Below are 19153 nucleotides of genomic sequence, written 5' to 3' on the forward strand. Positions count from 1 at the left end.
TGCTTATGTTAAAACCAATGCTTTAGGTTAATATTAATTTTCATCTAAATTTTATTGAATGCAGCATTTTACCTAGACCTTGCTACACATACAGAGATAGCACAGAATACTTACCTATTAGCATGGAATGGATTAATGAAAAATGAGTAATATGGGATACATCTAGAATATATTGGGAGTAAAAAAATAGGATTTAGGCAGATTAGGAAACTATGCAAGATGAAATGTAGAGGACTGTTAAATAAACAGCTAAAGGAGTGTTAATAGCCAGACAAAGAAGAAAGAGCCAGGACAAGAGCGAGAGCAGAGGAGTCAGGAAAAAGCATGGAGACATAGAAGACAGCAAAGGTAAGCATTTCAAGAGCAAGCTATGTCAGAGAGACCTGGGTTATTAGCTGTGTGACCTCAGGGACTTTTCTGTTTCTAGTCCTTGATTTCTTCATCTAAAAATGTGAATAACACTATCTCCCAGGATTACTTTAAGGATTAAATTAGGCAATGTAGGTGAACATCTGGCACAGAGAAAAATAGGGTTCCTATTTTTAAGAAGATGGTGAAGTATTTTTACCAAAATTAAAATTGAACAGTAGAAGTAAGAAAGGATTTTAAGCAATTCACACTGCAATACAGTAGGGGTCAGGGTGGGTATGACAGGTAAAGACACTATAGAAATAGAAGTGTTTCCCTGAGTAGAGAAGTCAGTCTAATTTAACAGATAAAGCAAAGGAAATATCTTATTTAATAAGTAATTTGAGCTTGTGTTAAATTGGCTCCTTAAAATTAGGTGTGTTTCCCTGAAGATCAGAGCTAAATGTTTTACGATTAGGTAAGAGAAAAAAAGGAGGCAGGGGCCTTTCACAGATATACAATCTACAGCTTAATAAGTAATTTGGCAACAATTTAAATTATGTAGGAAATATGAGACTTTTAAAAAACAATGGTCTTTCTTTTATAAATTTTTGAAAACAAACCTGCCAATTTTTGGACACAGAGGGTCAAATAACTGAATCCAAGGAAGTAAACTGTTAAAAGAGATTAGTAGCTGGTCCTACTAATCTCTTAAAAGTTGTTAAAAACAACTTTAACAATGTTAAAATGTTGTAATTTTCTATTAAAATAAGTTGTATTAGCTGCAATAAATTGAAATTTAGAGACTAAGAGAAATGTACAAAATATTCTAAGTTCTTAACTCTCTTACTGATCTTATTAACATTAATTCTGCTTTTTAATAAGCAATAGATTTGACACTGTACAGTTATAATTTTTTTTCCCGCCCAGCCCCGCCCCCAGTTATAATAATTTAAAACTGGTTACAAATCCATGTTAATTAAGGTGTGAGCATGTATAAATGAAAACTATAGTCATGTTAAGTACAACTCATGCTATGACATGAATGAAATAGTATCTGATTGGCAAAATATCCATGTTTGTTTGGAAGCCGAATAAAACCTATTTGCAAGTAATTATGTCATTTCTTACCAAAACAGTCTCCTGAGGTGATGCAGTAATAGAAACAAGACAGTTTTGAAAAATTCCTTAATAATTCCCTGACACTAAATTTATTTAAAGTATATTTTAGTTTTATATTATGAAACTAAAAAGGCAATGTAAATATCAATATGAAATGAAAAATAATCCCAATATTAAAAGAAAAAAAACATATGCTGACAAGAAATGAGGAGGAACAATAATTTCTGATAAGAAAATAAGGCAGTCTATTTCTTGGACTGCTACAATGAATAACATGAAGATGTTACTTAGACAATCTGTGATTAAAGAAAACAAAATAAAAGCTGAGTGATTAAAAACATAGGAGATCAGAGTTCCTGAATTGTGAAATAATCTCAGGTCAATAAAAACCACATTGCTATGTCTTAATCTACAGATGTTATTCAAAATCAGTAACTTTTTTCTTGTAACTTCTAATTTTCAGGAGCATTCTTGCATTTTAAAATGATGACATGGCTAGGGATTCTGAGAATTATCTGTTCTTATTTGTTCCTTCCTCGAATTCATTTTCTTTTGCTCATCTCACAGATGTAGACATTCTTTCTCATAGTCTCTCTCTGACAACTTATCCTCTACTCTTAGAGAAGTGTGCTGCAAAAGGCAGAGACCAAGTGCCCTTTCCAGAGTCCTGGAACACAGGAGATGTTCAGAAATTGGGGCATTCAACTCATTTTATTTTCATTAAAAAACAAGTATTCAAAGTAGAAAACTTAAAAAATACAGGAAACAAGCAAGTAAGGAAGAAAAAATTACTAATAAAACCACACCTTAGTAAAAACCATAATCATTTGTCTTCTAGTCAGTTTTGTAGTATATATAGCACAATTACTTAACCAATTGCTTGTAGTTGTACATTTAGGGTATCCCCAATTTTGTTTTATTATAGAAAATATTACTGAGAACATCCATAAATTAACCTGAATCTAATTATTACTAGAAATGGAATTATTGAATCAAAGGTATGAACCTTCTTAAAATTCTTCATAAAAAACCTGCCCAAATGCTTTATAGAAAGGTTGCATCATTTTATATTTCCACAGCAGTCTAAGCTTATTATCTACTCTACTAGAGGCCTGGTGCATGAAATTCATAAACGGTTAGGGTCCCTAGGCCTGGCTGGCGATCAGGGCCAATCTGTGGAGTGACCAGCGGGGCAATCGGGGGGCCCCGCTGGCATCTGCCTTCACTTGCCAGCCCTGCCCCCCGCTGCTGGTCACCTCACTCTACGGGGCAACCAGCGGCGGGGGGATCGGAGGGCCCCCATTGGCACCCACCTTGGCTGGCCTGGAGCCTGCGGGCAGCTCCTGCGTTGAGCATCTGCCCCCTGGTGGTCAATGCGTGTCATAGCAACCAGTCATCCCGCTGTTCGGTTGATTTGCATATTAGGCTTTTATTATATAGGATAGGATGTTATCAATTCCGGCCCTAACTATTCTTTTTGTTGATCTTTATACACTTTCCTGTTTAAATTGTATGTCCTTGATTATTATTGATGCAGAGCATCTGTTTCATGTACTCTACTTTTCTATAGAAGTTTTCTATCTAGTGATTCTTTTGCATGTGTAACAAAAGGGGTCGTCTAAATTCGTTTTTAATGATTAAATGTCAAGAAATATGACATACATTCTGAAAAATTAAAAATGGCCACTCTGGAAAGTAAAATAAATCACTTCTCTCTGCAAAACGGATTTCAATAGAAAACCTTTATAATTTCTATTAAAATAATCTATTTCTTGGTATTTATATGGCTGAAATAGCATTTTAGTTAACCAAAACATGTTTAGAAGAGAAAGCCAGTTTAAAATGAAAGGCAGCATTTTATTCATGTCTGTATTCATAGCCAGCAGCCTCTTACTGGCATAAAGCAAGAGACTCAATAAATATTTGTTAAGTAATAAATTAAAAAAATCCCTTCTGAGTTTAAGTAAAACTTCTACTAGATCTTTTTTTTGGGTACCAATATAAATAAATAATGCTTGAAAATATTTAATTAATTGCTCCTTGGACATTTCCATGTCTCTGCTGTAACCAAAGATATAAGTCAAAGATTGGTGGACATTTGGTCCTGTCTAAAACATCCATAGAGACAGTAGGTCCAAAAAGTCTTGAAATCTGGTCCTGTCAAAATGTCCTTGAGCATATTTGGTCCATACCAAATGATCCTATCTAAATCCCAATCTGAATCCCAACCCACCTAGGCTAATGAGGGAGGAAGGGTTCCTATTGGAAATACAGTCATAACACAATTAGACCAATAAAACACAATAGCATTTCTTATATACTTATCCTGTAAACCAAAAGTAAAAATAACTCTTGTAGGCTATTTGAACTCAGGGTCTTTTTCTAAGCTTGGATATTTCTGGACAGGACCAACTGTCTGGCAAGGAATCCAAGTGGAGTAACCAATTCCTACTCCTGAAGGAGACACTGTGGAGATGAGATACTGACTTAGCTATCTGAAACCTGAATATAGCTGGTTGGAATGTGAAGTTAAGAAGCAAAAATCAGTTACAATCAGTGTACTCTGGTTTTTGATGACAAATATCACAACTGTGCCACTGTTGAAAATGGGAACCACTTAAGAAAGATACATATATTCCACACCAAACCCACCAGGGTTTCTGGAAATGGAACTCAGGGCATTACCTCCTGAGGAACTCCTCTTGTACACTCTATTCTGCCTCTAGTCCTCCATCCTTTTTCCTTTTCCTGAGTTCCTTCATACAGTGACTTCTGCTCATGCCAAATTCTCCCCAATCTCTTCAGTGCGAGCTGGTCCTCTTACATTCTCCTTACTCAATGCTCATTTGTTAGAACAAGCCTTTTCTTACAATGTTAGCTGTGCTGCTACAGTATGCTCATATTATAAGAACTTTGCTATTTTAAAATTATGACTTTTATAGACCACTCGCTTCAGGAGAGCAGTTATTCCGAAAGGAATGAGTAACAAACCTTCTAGACATGACTGACATCAAGAACAGAGCTCAGGATGTTTCAATCCTCTGTGAGCCTCAAATTAAATGAAGAGCAAATTTGTTCCCCAGACTGGAAATAACATTTCAAGGAGAACATTTCCCAATGAGGAAATCTTTTGAGATCTTGACATAAAAGATGAGCACTGACGTTTACCTATTTCAAAGTTGCCTCCCAATTAATCTCCTCGCTATTACTGCTAATTTTGTTGCATCTTCAATCCCAAACTACAAACACGCTAACAGAGAAGTTCCTAAAAGCACAAATCTTATCACATCATGTTTTCTCTGGCTCCCTATTATCTGGCTCCCAGTAAGATATAATAAAGTCCTTATCTGTGGCATAATATTAAAAATCCTTCATAATCTAGCACTTACCGATCTCTCCTGCTTCACCTTTAGGCGCACGCACACACACACACACACACACACACACACACACACTATCTATTCAAACCTACCACGCTTGTTCCTGCTTTTGGACATTATCAAAGCATTTATCATCCTCTAATGCACCATTGGCCTGCTTTTCCCTTTTAGATAATCAACTCTTGAAGGACAAGAAACTTGTTCTACTTATCATTCCATATTTCTATCTCTGGACATTGTGCCTAATGTATAATAAATGTGAAAGGGTTTCTGATATGAATTCCTTAAGGTAGGAAGTACCTCTTTTCAGCTTGATAATTATCATCTGTCATAGTGCCAGGAACTAGAAGCCAAATAAGTATTTTCTTTGAGCAAGTTTTATTTGAATATTCTTTCTTTTTTTCCTTGACTGTGCCAGCCTACTCTGCTTAAGTACTGTATTTGATTAGAACTTTTGTGATTGCTTAAAGAAGTAGATAATGTAGAATATACACAGACATAATATATACCAGACTCATTTCCAGTCATGACACTTCAGTGGATTGATTTCATCAGTATTTTATAGACCTTAATTTACATAGGAAATCTTGAACTTTTACTCAGTTTTAGTGACATCTCATTTTGGAAATAGAAATGCATTTGATTAATAAGGCCAGCATTAGAATTCAAGAGAAAATAAATAGTGCAATAAGAGAAAGTTAATTTAAAAAACAAAACCTATAATTAGTGAATGTGACAGAAGATTTAAGGTGTCCAAATTTGTAGGTAAAAGGACTGAAACTATACCAAAAATATACCTCCTTCTCCCCTCCAAAACAAGATTTTATAAAATGGCAGTTGTTTCTAAAATTCAAAAGAAGGCTAATAGAAGACTATATAATCTAAAACTGGTAACTTCAATGAAAAGGTGGGAGACATTCAGAATTTATTCTTTTTTATTTATGGATCACGTGTAGATTTTATGATGCATTAGTTGTATAAAAAACAAAACTGACCCAAATTTCACTTCCCCAAAATAAAAAATTTATAGTTAACAGGAAAATGCCCATATGACTGAGAATGGCATTACATACCTAAATAGTTTGGGAGGCAAGATACTAAATCGTGTTTTATCCAAAATTTTCCTGATTTTGTTTCTTCCACCTGAAACAGTATTTGCTTTTACTTTCTTATTTCCTTTCTCCTGTGGTGCCTGCTCAATATCTCCTGGTACATCCTGGATTGAATGGCGATTACTTTTTTTTTCAGCAATTTTTGGAATGTGAGGAACACCAGATTTTTCTTGTTCAGTCCTACTAAGTAACTCTTTGAACACTGTGGGAATAAATAAATAAACTTGTCATTTCTTCAGGTTAGAAAGCTTTTATATTAACAGCAAATTTTGAGAATAAACAGTCACTTTTTAGCACTTGACCTTTCACAGCCTTATTTATTCATGAAATTTATATTCTTCCCTAATCAGTTATATCCACTTCTCATTACAGTTTTTATACCTGACTATACTGCTGATGTTGTCTCAGTGAGGAAAATGGAAAGGAGGTAGACAGCCAGCCAGCATGTTTGAGAAGTTCTGGGGTTCCTATTTAGAAAATAAGCTATATAACTGCTCATCAACTCAGATTTTATTAAAACAGATATTTAGATTCTATTATTTATGTTACTTCTAATGATAAGGTGAGATGAGATATAAGTACTATATTATGCTCAGTTTTGCAAAAGTTACCCATTAAAAAAATGGGAAGAGCTTTGCTTGACCAGTTTTTACCAAAAATAAATAGTACTACATTTGGTAACATATGACAACTTCCTCAATGTTACACTCATGAGACTTATGTCACTCAATAAAGTAAAGCAACTAATAAACATTCACTGCAGTGGTCTGGAGTGAAAAACCAATTGTCCTTAGATAACTTTCTTTCGACCGTAAGTCTGGTGTGTTACTTCATCCTTAAGGAGGATACATGTGCATTGGGGGACTTGCTTGTCAATAGCAATCTCTTTGCCAGGATTCAATTTTTCAACTTGTGAGAGGAGCTTTATCTCCCTGGGATCAAGCAAAAGAAAGAAATATCTGTAAGAGGCTATATATCTAGAAGCTATTAAGTGACTCATTTTCCAGTTAGAAAAAGCTGTCACCTTTTTTTCATTAAGTAATATCATGAAAAAGGTTTTTTGGTGGTGTTTAAAATGTGTGTTCTTAAATAAGACAGATCAACTGCTAGAAGAAAAAAACACACACTGAAAAGATAAATGCTAAAGTACAAGGAAACTTTCCTAAAAACTTGTGGTGCCTGGGGGGCGGGAGGTGTCTGAATGAAAGAAAGATGGTGGCTGCATATTTTTAAATATGCGGGTCTTCAGTCCCATGAGATGTGGAACTTAAGCTTAACAATTATAACTTTAAGCAATACTACTCTGTACCTCCATAGAAGACAAGCTGTAAACTGTATAAATGTGCCCACTGAAACCCCAACCACAGAGAACTGCGATACTTTCACTTATTTTGGGGGATAAATCAGTTTTCCACAAGATCAAGGACCAATAAGTAAGATTCAAATGGACAAAGCCTTAAGAACTGACACCTTACCACCATAAATAATTTGGTTTTTAGTTGTAACACTGGACCATTTTGAAAGTTTCAACCAGAATGACTTCACATTACCAAAGTATATTGTAAGCTTATGAAGAGCACATTTCTGCCTTCAAAACAATTAAAATCTTTATGAGTCACCTTTCAAAGATACTCTGCTTACAAAGGCAGTTATTAGGATACAATAACTGCCTTTCAGTTTCTATTTTTATATTCACTTTATTTTAAGCCACGTGGTAAAGGTAAAAATGCTTTTTTGAGCTAAAATCAAGATATCCACCCATTCAAAAAATATTTGCCGACCTGTAAATGTATGTCAGGTACTATACTACCTGTCTGCAGAGCCCTCCTATTGGGGAACATACAGTCTACAATACAGAGAAGACATAAGGGACAGAGAGAACATAATGAGAAAAACTAATAGAGATAGCAAGAAAGGGAAAATTTTCTTTAAATAAGTGATTGTGTATGAAGAGGTCAATAAAGTGAGTAGATTTTTAACTAAGCAACAGGAGGGGAAGGAGGAATGAGTCTAGGTAGAGGAAATCTCTACTTCAAAGTTCCTGTGGTAAAGGAAATGTTAAGAACAACAGTAAATCTCTCAATGGGCAGCAGATAATTCTGGCTATAGTGTGTATGTAAGGCGCTTCAACAGTGTACAAAGTAGTTTCTAATTTGGGAAAAATATTTACAACCCTTAAGACAAAATGATAGGACATTCAAACGTATCAACAGATGAGTAACTCAGCATAAAAATGGACAAATAAAATACTTTTTATAGCTCTGGCTGGTGTGGTTCAGTTGGTTGGGCATCGTGTGTGTGTGTGTGTGTGTGTGTGTGTGTGTGTGTGTGTGTTGTTTTTTTCCGCTAGTTCAATTCCAGGTAAGGGAACACGAGGCAGCCAGCAATGTGTTGTTTTCTCATCAATGTTTCTCTTTCTCTCCCCCTCTCCTTTCCATTCTCTCTAAAAACCAATAAAAAAAAAAGACTTTATAACACACATGAAAAAGTGCTCAACCACTCTCATTATTAAAGAATACAACAACTAAAGTTGAGTATGCCCACTGCCGAGGCATTCTTCTTCCTTTTTTTAAAAATATATTTTATTGATTTTTTTACAGAGAGGAAGGGAGAGGGATAGAGAGCTAGAAACATCGATGACAGAGAAACATCAATCAGCTGCTTCCTGCACACCTCCCACTGGGGATGTGCCCGCAACCAAGGTACATGCCCTTGACCGGAATCGAACCTGGGACCTTTCAGTCCGCAGGCCGACGCTCTGTCCACTAAGCCAAACCGGTTAGGGCCCGAGGCATTCTTAAACTCTGATGAATGAAGTGTAGTATGGAGACTGGGGTAAACTTTTGGAAACTGCTTCCACTCTGAGAAATTTATATGTGTGTCATATAAGCATAAAAGATAAGCACAAAGAATTTTTATTACATAATTTGTAAATAGCAAAAACTGGTAATAACCTAAAACATATATTTGAGTTTACATCAACTCAACAGATTGCGATGATAATGCAATGGAATTCTATGCAATGACAACTATACAAGAGTAAATCTGTATGAACTGATGTGGAAAGGTAAAGAATACTGTTCACAGTATAGTTCGATGATGCATCTTTCTTTAGTGTTTTAATTTTCAAAACATATCCGTGTATTACTTTTATTAAACAATTAAAATGCTCCCCAGTGGAGTGGCTTAGTGGTTGAGTGTTGACTTATGAACCAGGAGGCTGTGGTTCGACTCCTGATCGGGACACATACCCGGGTTTCGGGCTCGATCCCCAATGTGGGGTGTGTAGGAAGTAGCCGATCAATGATTCTCTCTCATCATTGATGTTTCTATCTCTTTCTCCCTTTCCCCTCTTCTCTGAAATCAAAAAAAATAAATTTTAAAAAATTTAAATGCTAATAGTAAATTATCTGAGTGGTGGGATTTTAAAAGATGTTAGAAAGTTTTGAAGGCCAAGAGGATCTGATAAACTAAAATTCCAGAGCAGGAAGAATGTCAGCTGAGAATATCAGCTGTTTTCTTCTCTGCAGACATTTACTGCATCTAAACATGAAATGTGGATCAGGTAGAGGTTGTCTACTAGAGGAAGGAGGATTTCGGATGGCTGTGCATACTGGCATAAAAACTGCAATAGAGAGAAGGACAAAAGCAGCGTCACTTTTTTCCACAGGACATCTCTATTAGTAGTATTGCAGCCTTTAGATCTATTTTACTGTCTCCCAAGATCCATGTTGTTAACCAGTATGTTATACTATATTTGTATTTTTATACATAATATTTGATCTCAGTTAGTAATTATTATGTGCCAGGTACAAAAAGTTAAAAGTATAAGAACTCTATAAAACGCAGAGTTGGAGAAACTGAAGCTTGAAAAGACTAAATAATTTGGTCTTGGTAATAGAGCAAGCTCTGCTTTCACATTTTTCAAAATCAGAACCCTTTTGGTTTAACCCAAAAGTTGATGTTTCTAGATACTAGTTCCAAACTCCAGGAAATCCAAAATCTGGCAAGACTTATTTGTTGCTTAATGAATACAATATTAGGAATTGCAAATAGATAGTTACTTACCATGACTTCACATGAGGTAATTCAGTAAAAGGAACTCAAATGAAATGAGGAAAAACAACATGTTTCATTTTTCATTATGACTAAGTGCAGTACAAAGAGGAGCCAAAGAGGAAAAAAATAGACACACTTCCTTTTCCATACGCATAGCTTTTAAATTCAATTCTTATTTCTCAAACTGCAACCTAAAGGACCTATGAGAAACTTTTCCCCCCTCTACTTAGTAAAGACTCAAATTTTCTTTGACAGTTTCCAATTGTTATACTGTTTCCCCTCTCAGAATTTCAGGGAAACTCAATGGCATCTAATAAAACCAAACTACAGAAAGTCATTCCTAAATGTCTAAAAAACTCAACAACAAATAGATTAAGTTAAAAGTACAGGCTTAGCCATTGGTTCAATCAAATATAAACAGGATCAAAACACACTTCAGGCACAATAATCAACATTTTTACATAAAAGTAGAGTATGTAAAAATACTCTACTTTTTTTATAATAACAAATTTGTTATTATAAATTTATAATTTACTGCTTAATTCAATGTTTTACTCAATTTATTTCCATGAAGCATCTAATCTGGCATTCGTATTATTATTTCAAAAACCTGACTCTGTGGTCGGCAAACTGCGGCTCGCGAGCCACATGCGGCTCTTTGGCCCCTCGAGTGTGGCTCTTCCACAAAATACCATGTGCGGTATTGTAGAAGAGCCGATATTTAGAGGAAGAGCCACACTCAAGGGGCCCAAGAGCCGCATGTGGCTCACGAGCCGCGGTTTGCCGAGCCGCAGTTTGCCGACCACTGACCTAGCTAAAACATTAGAAGTAGAATTATTTGCACATTAGCAGGGGGTGGAGGGTGGGGAAACCTAATTCTGATTTCTAAGTTTCCTTCAGTCATTCTAAGTCTTACTCAGTATCTTCCTACAAAGTAAAGTACATAATAGATTCTCATTAGACATTTTATAAATGGCTGACTGACTATAGTTGTACACATGTTTTAAAATGTACTTTCTAGCCCTGGCTGGTATGCTCAGTGGATACAGCTTCTGCCCCTGCATCAAAGGGTTGCAGGTTCGATTCCAGTCAAGGGCATGTACTTGAGTTGTGGTTAGCTCCCTGTCCCAGTTGGGGCATGTGTGGGAGGCAACCAATAAATGTCTCTCTCTCTGACTCTCTCCTCCCTCCCACCCTTTCAGTCTCTCTAAAAATATAAATAAAATACTACATATCCCAACACCAAAGACCCTAAAAATATTCAAATAGCTAGAAACATGTTTACATTTTACTATTCTCCTTTACATTATAATGATTCTTTTTCTATTACAAAAAAAGCTCAGACAATTTTTAAACAAAACTCACCAAAAATGTTGGTCTTTACAGTAAGCGCAAGATGAGTATTATTCCTCAAAATTTCAACGGCCTTCACAAATGTAATATTCTCGAAGTTTTGTCCATTTACTTCCATTATCTTCAGAAAAGTATTTGAAAAATATAAATTAAGACAGAAACAGTATGAGTTACCTCTGAAACTTTAAGTTTAATGGTAAAAAAAAATAAGTGAAATGAAACAAATAAAATGTGCCTGTAAGTGAACAATGGTTATCTCTGAGAAGTGGGATTACTGTTTAATTTTTTTCCTCAATATTGTTATATTTACCCAAATCTCTACTATAAACATTTTTTAAAAGTTCATTCTCTCTTTAAATCATAGAGAAATTTAAAAAAATAACATAGGTTGTTTTTTATGAAGGAAAATTTTAAATCATGCCATCAGTCCATAAAAAGTATTGCCTGTGTGTACATACAAATTTTATGAAACATTCTAAATGAAAATTTATTGCATTTAAAAGAGATAAAAATGGTACTCTGAATATATCTAGTAACATTTCCTGCCACTGCTGAATCAGGCAGTCCAAAAGAAAGCAGCACAAACTATAATTTGGTTCTTCCATGTGACACTGCTGATACTTCAAACAGAAGGGCTTCTCAAACTTGCTGTGCATCAGAATCACACAGGAAGTGTATTTAAAGAATACTAATTCCAAGGGAAAGGGATAAAGAAATAAACATATTGAACAAAAAAAGAAAGCAGCACAGGGGAAATGCCGGGGTCCAACCCCAGCAGGTCCAGGGGTCCCCAAAGGTGTGGATGGAGTCGGCGAAGAAGGAATGACAGGGAGACAGTGTTCAGTTGATCAGCAGCCTAGCCAGGATCTCTAGCCAGGATCTCCAGCGAGGTTCTGCTTAGGATCTCCAGCCAGGTTCTGTGTCCATGTTCTCTTGCTAGGTTCTCCAGCCAGGTTCTGTCCAGGTTCTCCAGCCAGGTTCAGTCACCAGGTTCTAGTCAGGTTCTCTTGCCAATTTCTGTAGTCAGGTTCAGTCCAGGATCTTTTGCCATGTTCTCTAGCTAGGTTCTGTCTCTAGGTTCTGAGGCCAGTTTCTGTCCAGGATCTTTTGCCATGTTCTCTCCAGCAAAGTTCTTTTGTCTCTAGAGAACGTTCTGTGTAGGTTCTGTGCCTAGGTTCTGTCTCTCTCTCTGTCCTGTCTTCTTACATCTGTATTTATACCAGTTGATTCCAATCCTATCAATCTCTATTTCAAAGGTTAGAGCTTTTCTTATCTCCATTCCAGGGAGTAAGGATTATGTAGCTTAAGCATGATTGTTCGTAGTTAAAGTGATTAATTACCCGCCTGGCACTTAGTTAAGAGGTTTTATTCCCTCCCTAACTTCAGGGGAAAATCCCTACCTGGGGAAACAACCTTTCTCAGAGACCTTGGTTAAAACACATAGTGCCTAGAAGGTGAGCAAACATATTAAGAACAGTATGCCATATATGCCAGGTCCCTTGAAACAGCAAGCATGGACCAGCTCCCGGCAGGGAAAGATCTCAGGAACTGACACGAAGATTCCCAAAGAATACAAAAAAAGTGAGAAACAAAGTAGTAGGAAAAAAATTTTTTAAATCACAGAAGTAAAATTCCCTGAGTTGAAAATATCTAGTCTATATACTGAACTGGATTTTCTAGTATCTACACTAATAAAAGACAAAGATGCTAATTGACCGTACCTTTGCTATGCCCACCAGCCAATCAGAAGAGTATACAAATTAGCCCAACAAAGATGGCAGTTAATTTGTATACACAGCCACCCAGTGAAGACTGAAGACAGTGTAGAAGGAAGCCAAGCACTGCAGAAGGGAGCCAAGCGGCAGAGAAGGGAACAGATCAGAGGTAGCAGAGACGGGCGTGGAGCTGAGGCAGCGGACACAGGAGGGAACGAAGTGGCAGAGAAGAGAGGGAGTGAGGCGGTGGACATGGGAGAGAGCCAAGGCGGCGGGGAAGGGATGGAGCCGAGGCGGCAGAGACGGGAGGGAGCAAAGCCCGCCTCCGGCTTCGCTCCCTTCTCTGCTTTGCTCTGGTCTCAGGAAGTCCTGTTCTTGCAGGAATAGGCCCGAGGAAGCCCTATTCTTGCAGGAATCTTCCTGCAACAGGCCTCTAGTATATAAAAATTAAAAAATAAAAATATTTTTAAACATATCTCATGAAAATTTTGAATTCCAAGGATAGAAAACAAGAAGCTATAAGCATTACTATAGGGGTGAGGGTAGGGACCAAAGCTACCTAAAAAATAAATATAAAAGTTGGTTTGGACTTCTCTTAAGCAACAAGCACTAAAATGACATGATACTTATCTGTGAGTAAAAAATTGTGAGGGAAAAATAACTGTGACCAAAGAATTTTATACTTTACTGAATGAAAGCATCATCAGACATGCAATGACACATAAAACTATAGTACCCTTTTGCCCCTTTTCAAAAAAGTACTAGAAGACAATGAGATGAAACCGATGAATGGGGACAAATGGCACAGATGAAATGAAGGCAATCAATGAAATTAGTAAGGTAGGTATAAATGGCTAAATAATTATCCTATCTCATAAAAGAGTAATATGCAAATTAACCATCACTCTGTGACAAAGATGGCAGTGCCCATAGTGGCCGGGGCAGGACGCTGGTGGTGTCACCCCAGCAACGTGAGCCCAGCAGGCAAGTGCGCCTGCAGGCAGCACCCAGCAAGGCCTGCTTGCCCATCCCCATGGTGTGGAGCAGGCAGGCTCCGCAGAGAGCAGAGAACCATGGGGAGTGGGCCCAAGCTGTCAGTAGGACATCCCCTGAGGGCTCTCGAATTGGATAGGGTGCAGGTCGGGGTGAGGACCATCCCCCAACCCCCGTGCACGAATTTCGTGCACCTGGCCTCTAGTAAGTAATAAAATTATATAACTTTAAATGTCAAAATCATTCTTAAAGAAGAATGTTAACAAACGACTTAATAATCTAGATATAAAATCTCAGATAATTTCAATGACACTTGGGAGGATTGAAGGAAGAAGTAAAAGCATAATTATTTTTTTTCTTCTCTCAGAAATGAAATAATTGGATTTCAGTACTTTTTTATGTGAATAAGATTTTTGAGAGGGTGGAGAACCAAGATGGCGGCATAGGTTAACGCCGGAGATTGCTGACTTGAACAACCAAATCAAAACACACCTAAAAGACGGAACGGACATCATCCAGAACCACAGGAAGGCTGGCTGAGTGGAAATTCTACAACTAGGAGGAAAGAGAATATCATATCCAGACTCAGAGGAGGCGCAGTGCTGAAGTGAAATACTCAGGTACGGAGTGCACGCGGAGCGGGCTGGCGGCGGAGGGCGCGGTTGGTGCTTTCAATCGGGAGGGAGTCTCAGATTCTGAGCTCCAGATCCGGGCGAGTCTCTAGGGACCCAGACTCCAACAGGAGAAGCGGGACAGTCTGGCTTCAGTCGGAACTCAAAGGCAGTTTTCTCTCCGAGGTTTGCAGCGGTTGCTGGGACTCTGTGAGGCAGAGCCCCTAGGGACGTAACTGAGAGCCGCCATAACTGCTCTCTCTGGCCCACCCTGTTGATCCCAAGCCAAAGCGACCCACCCGCCCCGCCCAAGCCCTGCGCAGAGCCATTTGCCAGATAGCCTCAGGCAAAGGCTAGATTAGCACCTCCCTAGAGGACAAAAGTTTTCCCACTGCAGACACAGCTGATTCTCACAGCCAGCTGGCCTGGAGGTCAAATCCCCCTAGTATTAACTACAACAATCAAGGCTTAACTACAACAAGACTGCGCACAAAGACCACTAGGGGGTGCACCAAGAAAGCATAAAAAATGCGGAGACAAAGAAATAGGACAAAACTGTCAATGGAGGATATTCAGTTCAGAACCACACTTTTAAGGTCTCTCAAGAGCTGTCTAGAAGCCGCTGATAAACTTAATGAGATCCTCAACAAATCTAATGAGACCCTCGATGTTATGATAAAGAACCAACTAGAAATTAAACATACATGGACTGAAATAACGAATATTATACAGACTCCCAACAGCAGACCAGAGGACCGCAAGAATCAAGGCAAAGATTTGAAATGTGAAGAAGCTAAAAACACCCAACCGGAAAAGCAAAATGAAAAAAGAATCCGAAAATACGAAGATAGTTAAGGAGCCTCTGGGACAGCTTCAAGCGTACCAACATCAGAATTATAGGGGTGCCAGAAGATGAGAGAGAGCAAGATATTGAAAACCTATTTGAAGAAATAATGACAGAAAACTTCCCCTACCTGGTGAAAGAAATAGACTTATAGGTCCAGGAAGCGCAGAGAACCCCAAACAAAAGGAATCCAAAGAGGACCACACCAAGACACATCATAATTAAAATGCCAAGAGCAAAAGACAAAGAGAGACTCTTAAGAGCAGCAAGAGAAAGAAACTCAGTTACCTACAAGGGAATACCCATACGACTGTCAGCTGATTTCTCAACAGAAACTTTGCAGGCCAGAAGGGAATGGCAAGAAATATTCAAAGTGATGAATACCAAGAACCTACAACCAAGATTACTTTATCCAGCAAAGCTATCATTCAGAACTGAAGGTCAGATAAAGAGCTTCACAGATAAGGAAAAGCTAAAGGAGTTCATCACCACCAAACCAGGATTATATGAAATGCTAAAAGGTATCCTTTAAGAAGAGGAAGAAGAAGAAAAAGGTAAAGATACAAATTATGAACAACAAACATGCATCTATCAACAAGTGAATCTAAGAATCAAGTGAATAAATAATCTGGTGATCATAATAGAATCAGGGACATAGAAAGGGAATGGACTGACTATTCTTGGGGGGGAAAGGGGTGTGGGAGATTCGGGAAGAGACTGGACAAAAATCGTGCACCTATGGATGAGGACAGTGGGTGGGGAGTGAGGGCGGAGGGTGGGGCCGGAACTGGGAGGAGGGGAGTTATGGGGGGGAAAAAGGGGAACAAATGTAATAATCTGAACAATAAAGATTTAATTAATAAAAATAAAATAAAATAAAATAATAAAAAAAAGATTTTTAAATGTGTTCACAATAAATTCCTGAAATAATAAATATACTGACTCCAGGATCCTAAGTACTAGAAATTCTTAATAAGCAATCCCAGGTAAGGCTGAGAAATCTCTATTTTTTAAAAAGCCCCCTTAAGGAAAAAAGGGGATCATTACAATTTTATATCAGAGTTTCTTAACTGTCTGTATTATTGACATCTGGGTTGGATAACTCTTTGTTGTGGGGGCTGTTCTATTGTGAGGTGTTATAGGCAGTATAGCAGCATCCTGGCCTCTATCCATTAGATGCCAGTAGTAATCCCCAAGTCATGACAATTAAAAATATATCCAGACATTGCCAAATTTCTCCTGGGGGGCAAAGGCACCCCTGGTTGAGAATTCCTGTTCTGAGATACAAAACAACTTCTAATGTGAATGCCCAAAAATTATTAAAAAAAAATAGTATGGTTCAGTTAAAAGTAATATAAAGCTACATTCTCAATTAATGGATGAACTAACCAAAATTTTAAAATGGGGAAAAGTAAGCTTCCCAAGTGATTCAGCTAGATTTGGGAAACCACTCTTTGCTGTACATAAGAATCATCTAGAGAGCTTTGTTAAAAATACAGATTCACAGACTTCAGATCTGGAGAATGTGATTAATAGGACTGATGTGAGCCTAGGAATCGCATATTTTAGTAATAAGGTTGTCAGTAATCAAGATTTTGAAATATGCCGCACTACAGTTACTTAATGCCTATAAGGAGAGAATAAATCCCTACCAACTTTCTCTGAGTATCTCCTTTCCCCTAGTCCCTTACCTGGCTCACTGCTTATGAATTGTAGTCTATTATCATATGAACATTATTTAAGCTGAAACCATCATTTATAGTAATCTCAAGCCACTTACATTTTAGAGTGCTATGAATGGAAGTGCTTGCTCCTTCCAACCTTCCAAGGGTGCTAACTCATACTGAGTTTTCTGAAAAACTTTGAAGTTGCCAGATATACAGTTTCCTAATCCTTAGAGGATGGGCAGGACCATTCAAAAAGGTCATGTTGATAGTGCCTAGGACAGCCATGCTGTTTTTGGCCATACTATATCAAATTTCCCACTAAAAGTGATAGATACATGACAAAATCATTTTAAAATAAGCCATTTTAAAATACCACATCTCAAAAAGCTCTAACAATACTTCCTTAAATTGATCATGTTTATTTGAAGATATAGTAGGTAACAAAAGAAGTAGCAGACTTATCACTTATAGGAAGGCTTTAATTTAGCCCTGGCTGGGTGACTCAGGTGCTTGGAGCACTGTCCTGTACAACAAAGGTGGCAAGTGCAATTCTCAGTCAGGGCACGTACTTAGGTTGCGGGTTTGCAGGGTGCATATGAAAGTCAATTGATGAATGTTTCTCTCTCACAATGATGTTTCTCTCTCTCTCTCTCCTTCTGTAAAATCAGTGGAGACATATCCTGGGGTGAGGATTAAAAAAAAAGGTTTTAAGTTAAAAAACTTGAGTTGCCCCCCAGGAGAGAGGAAGGAAGAGATAGAAAAAGAAACATCGATGTGAGAACAAATCATCAATCAGCTGCCTCCTGCCGGAGAATGAAACCAACAACCTTTTGGTGCACAGGAAGACACCCAACCAACCGAGTCACAACATCCAGGGCAAGGAGGCTTTAAGTTAAGTGGTCGGTTATCCACTTACCTCAGCGATTTTTTAAGACACACAATACCTCACTGTTTAGTCAGGGGCATTACCTCTTTTCCCTTATATCGGCAAATAAAAAAATAACAAGAGCCAACACAACAATAACTGGTCAGTGTGAATTAATAAAAATTATATCTATTTTTCTGTCAGACTGGCAAAAACAATATATTTTCTGATGTACCACAGAATTCTAGTAATTAGTTTATGTGTGCCACGAGATGAAAAAGGTTGAAAATTGCTGACTTACCTGATCACCACGTTTCAGTCCTGCATCAGCAGCTTTGCTATTAGGTTCTACTCCTTCAACAAAAATACCAAATCCCTTCTCACTTCCTCCATTAAGACTGAAATGCAGAGGGGACTCCCGGGAGGCTTTCTGCAGCACAACTTGTCTCCACTTAGCCTTTGCAGCACATGCAATATTCAATAACCGGAGATGACCATTCATTTTCTAGAAAGTAGAAAAAAGAAAAATGTATACAAATGTATGTATCTACTACTATAGGCTTTAACAAAAATGACCTAAAATTATTAGAATTAAAGCAGAGTAAAGAACATGTAAGTTGGGGTGAATAAAAGTGAAGGAGAACTTCCACCCCAGAGCACTCTTAAGCATCTCTTAATATGAAAACTTCTAGATAATTACAAATTAGAAAAGATTTCAAAGTGATGTCTCATTTAGAGGGGGATGACAAGAAATTACTCCTCATTTCTTAAACCTTCCCTAATACTTACTGTACTATCTTGCTTATCTCCTGGCTGTTATATACAACCCAAATCATTTTAAAACATTTATTTAAAACCTTATAGGACTTGAACCACCTTTCCAAATACTAATATCCAAAGACAGAGTCATGTCTCCACCTCTCCCAAGAATGCTATTCCCATATTATTTTAGATCTTCTTTAAATTTAGTAATAGTCTAACTTCTATATTCTAATACCAGTTTAATATCCAACTACTCTCAAATAGTGTAATATATATAAATCTCATATCCATAACAAGAAGCTAAAGTTTTTTCAGCATGCAG

General features: G+C 37.5%; 1 protein-coding gene across 8 annotated transcripts in view; it reads right to left on the reverse strand.

The window, feature by feature from the left end:
• Positions 1 to 19153, reverse strand: part of RAPGEF6 (Rap guanine nucleotide exchange factor 6) — a 191557-nt gene that overhangs the window by 51676 nt on the left and 120728 nt on the right. For all 8 annotated transcript variants that reach the window (XM_081092606.1, XM_081092608.1, XM_081092604.1 and 5 more), the window contains exons 14-16: positions 18371 to 18574; positions 11387 to 11495; positions 5924 to 6164 (exon numbers count right to left, since the gene is read on the reverse strand). In XM_081092606.1, coding sequence (XP_080948732.1) covers positions 5924 to 6164; positions 11387 to 11495; positions 18371 to 18574 — 554 coding nt within the window. The remainder of the gene's footprint in view (positions 1 to 5923; positions 6165 to 11386; positions 11496 to 18370; positions 18575 to 19153) is intronic.

Source organism: Myotis nattereri (genome assembly GCF_964212035.1).
Source record: "Myotis nattereri genome assembly, chromosome: 5".
NCBI lineage: Eukaryota > Metazoa > Chordata > Mammalia > Chiroptera > Vespertilionidae > Myotis > Myotis nattereri.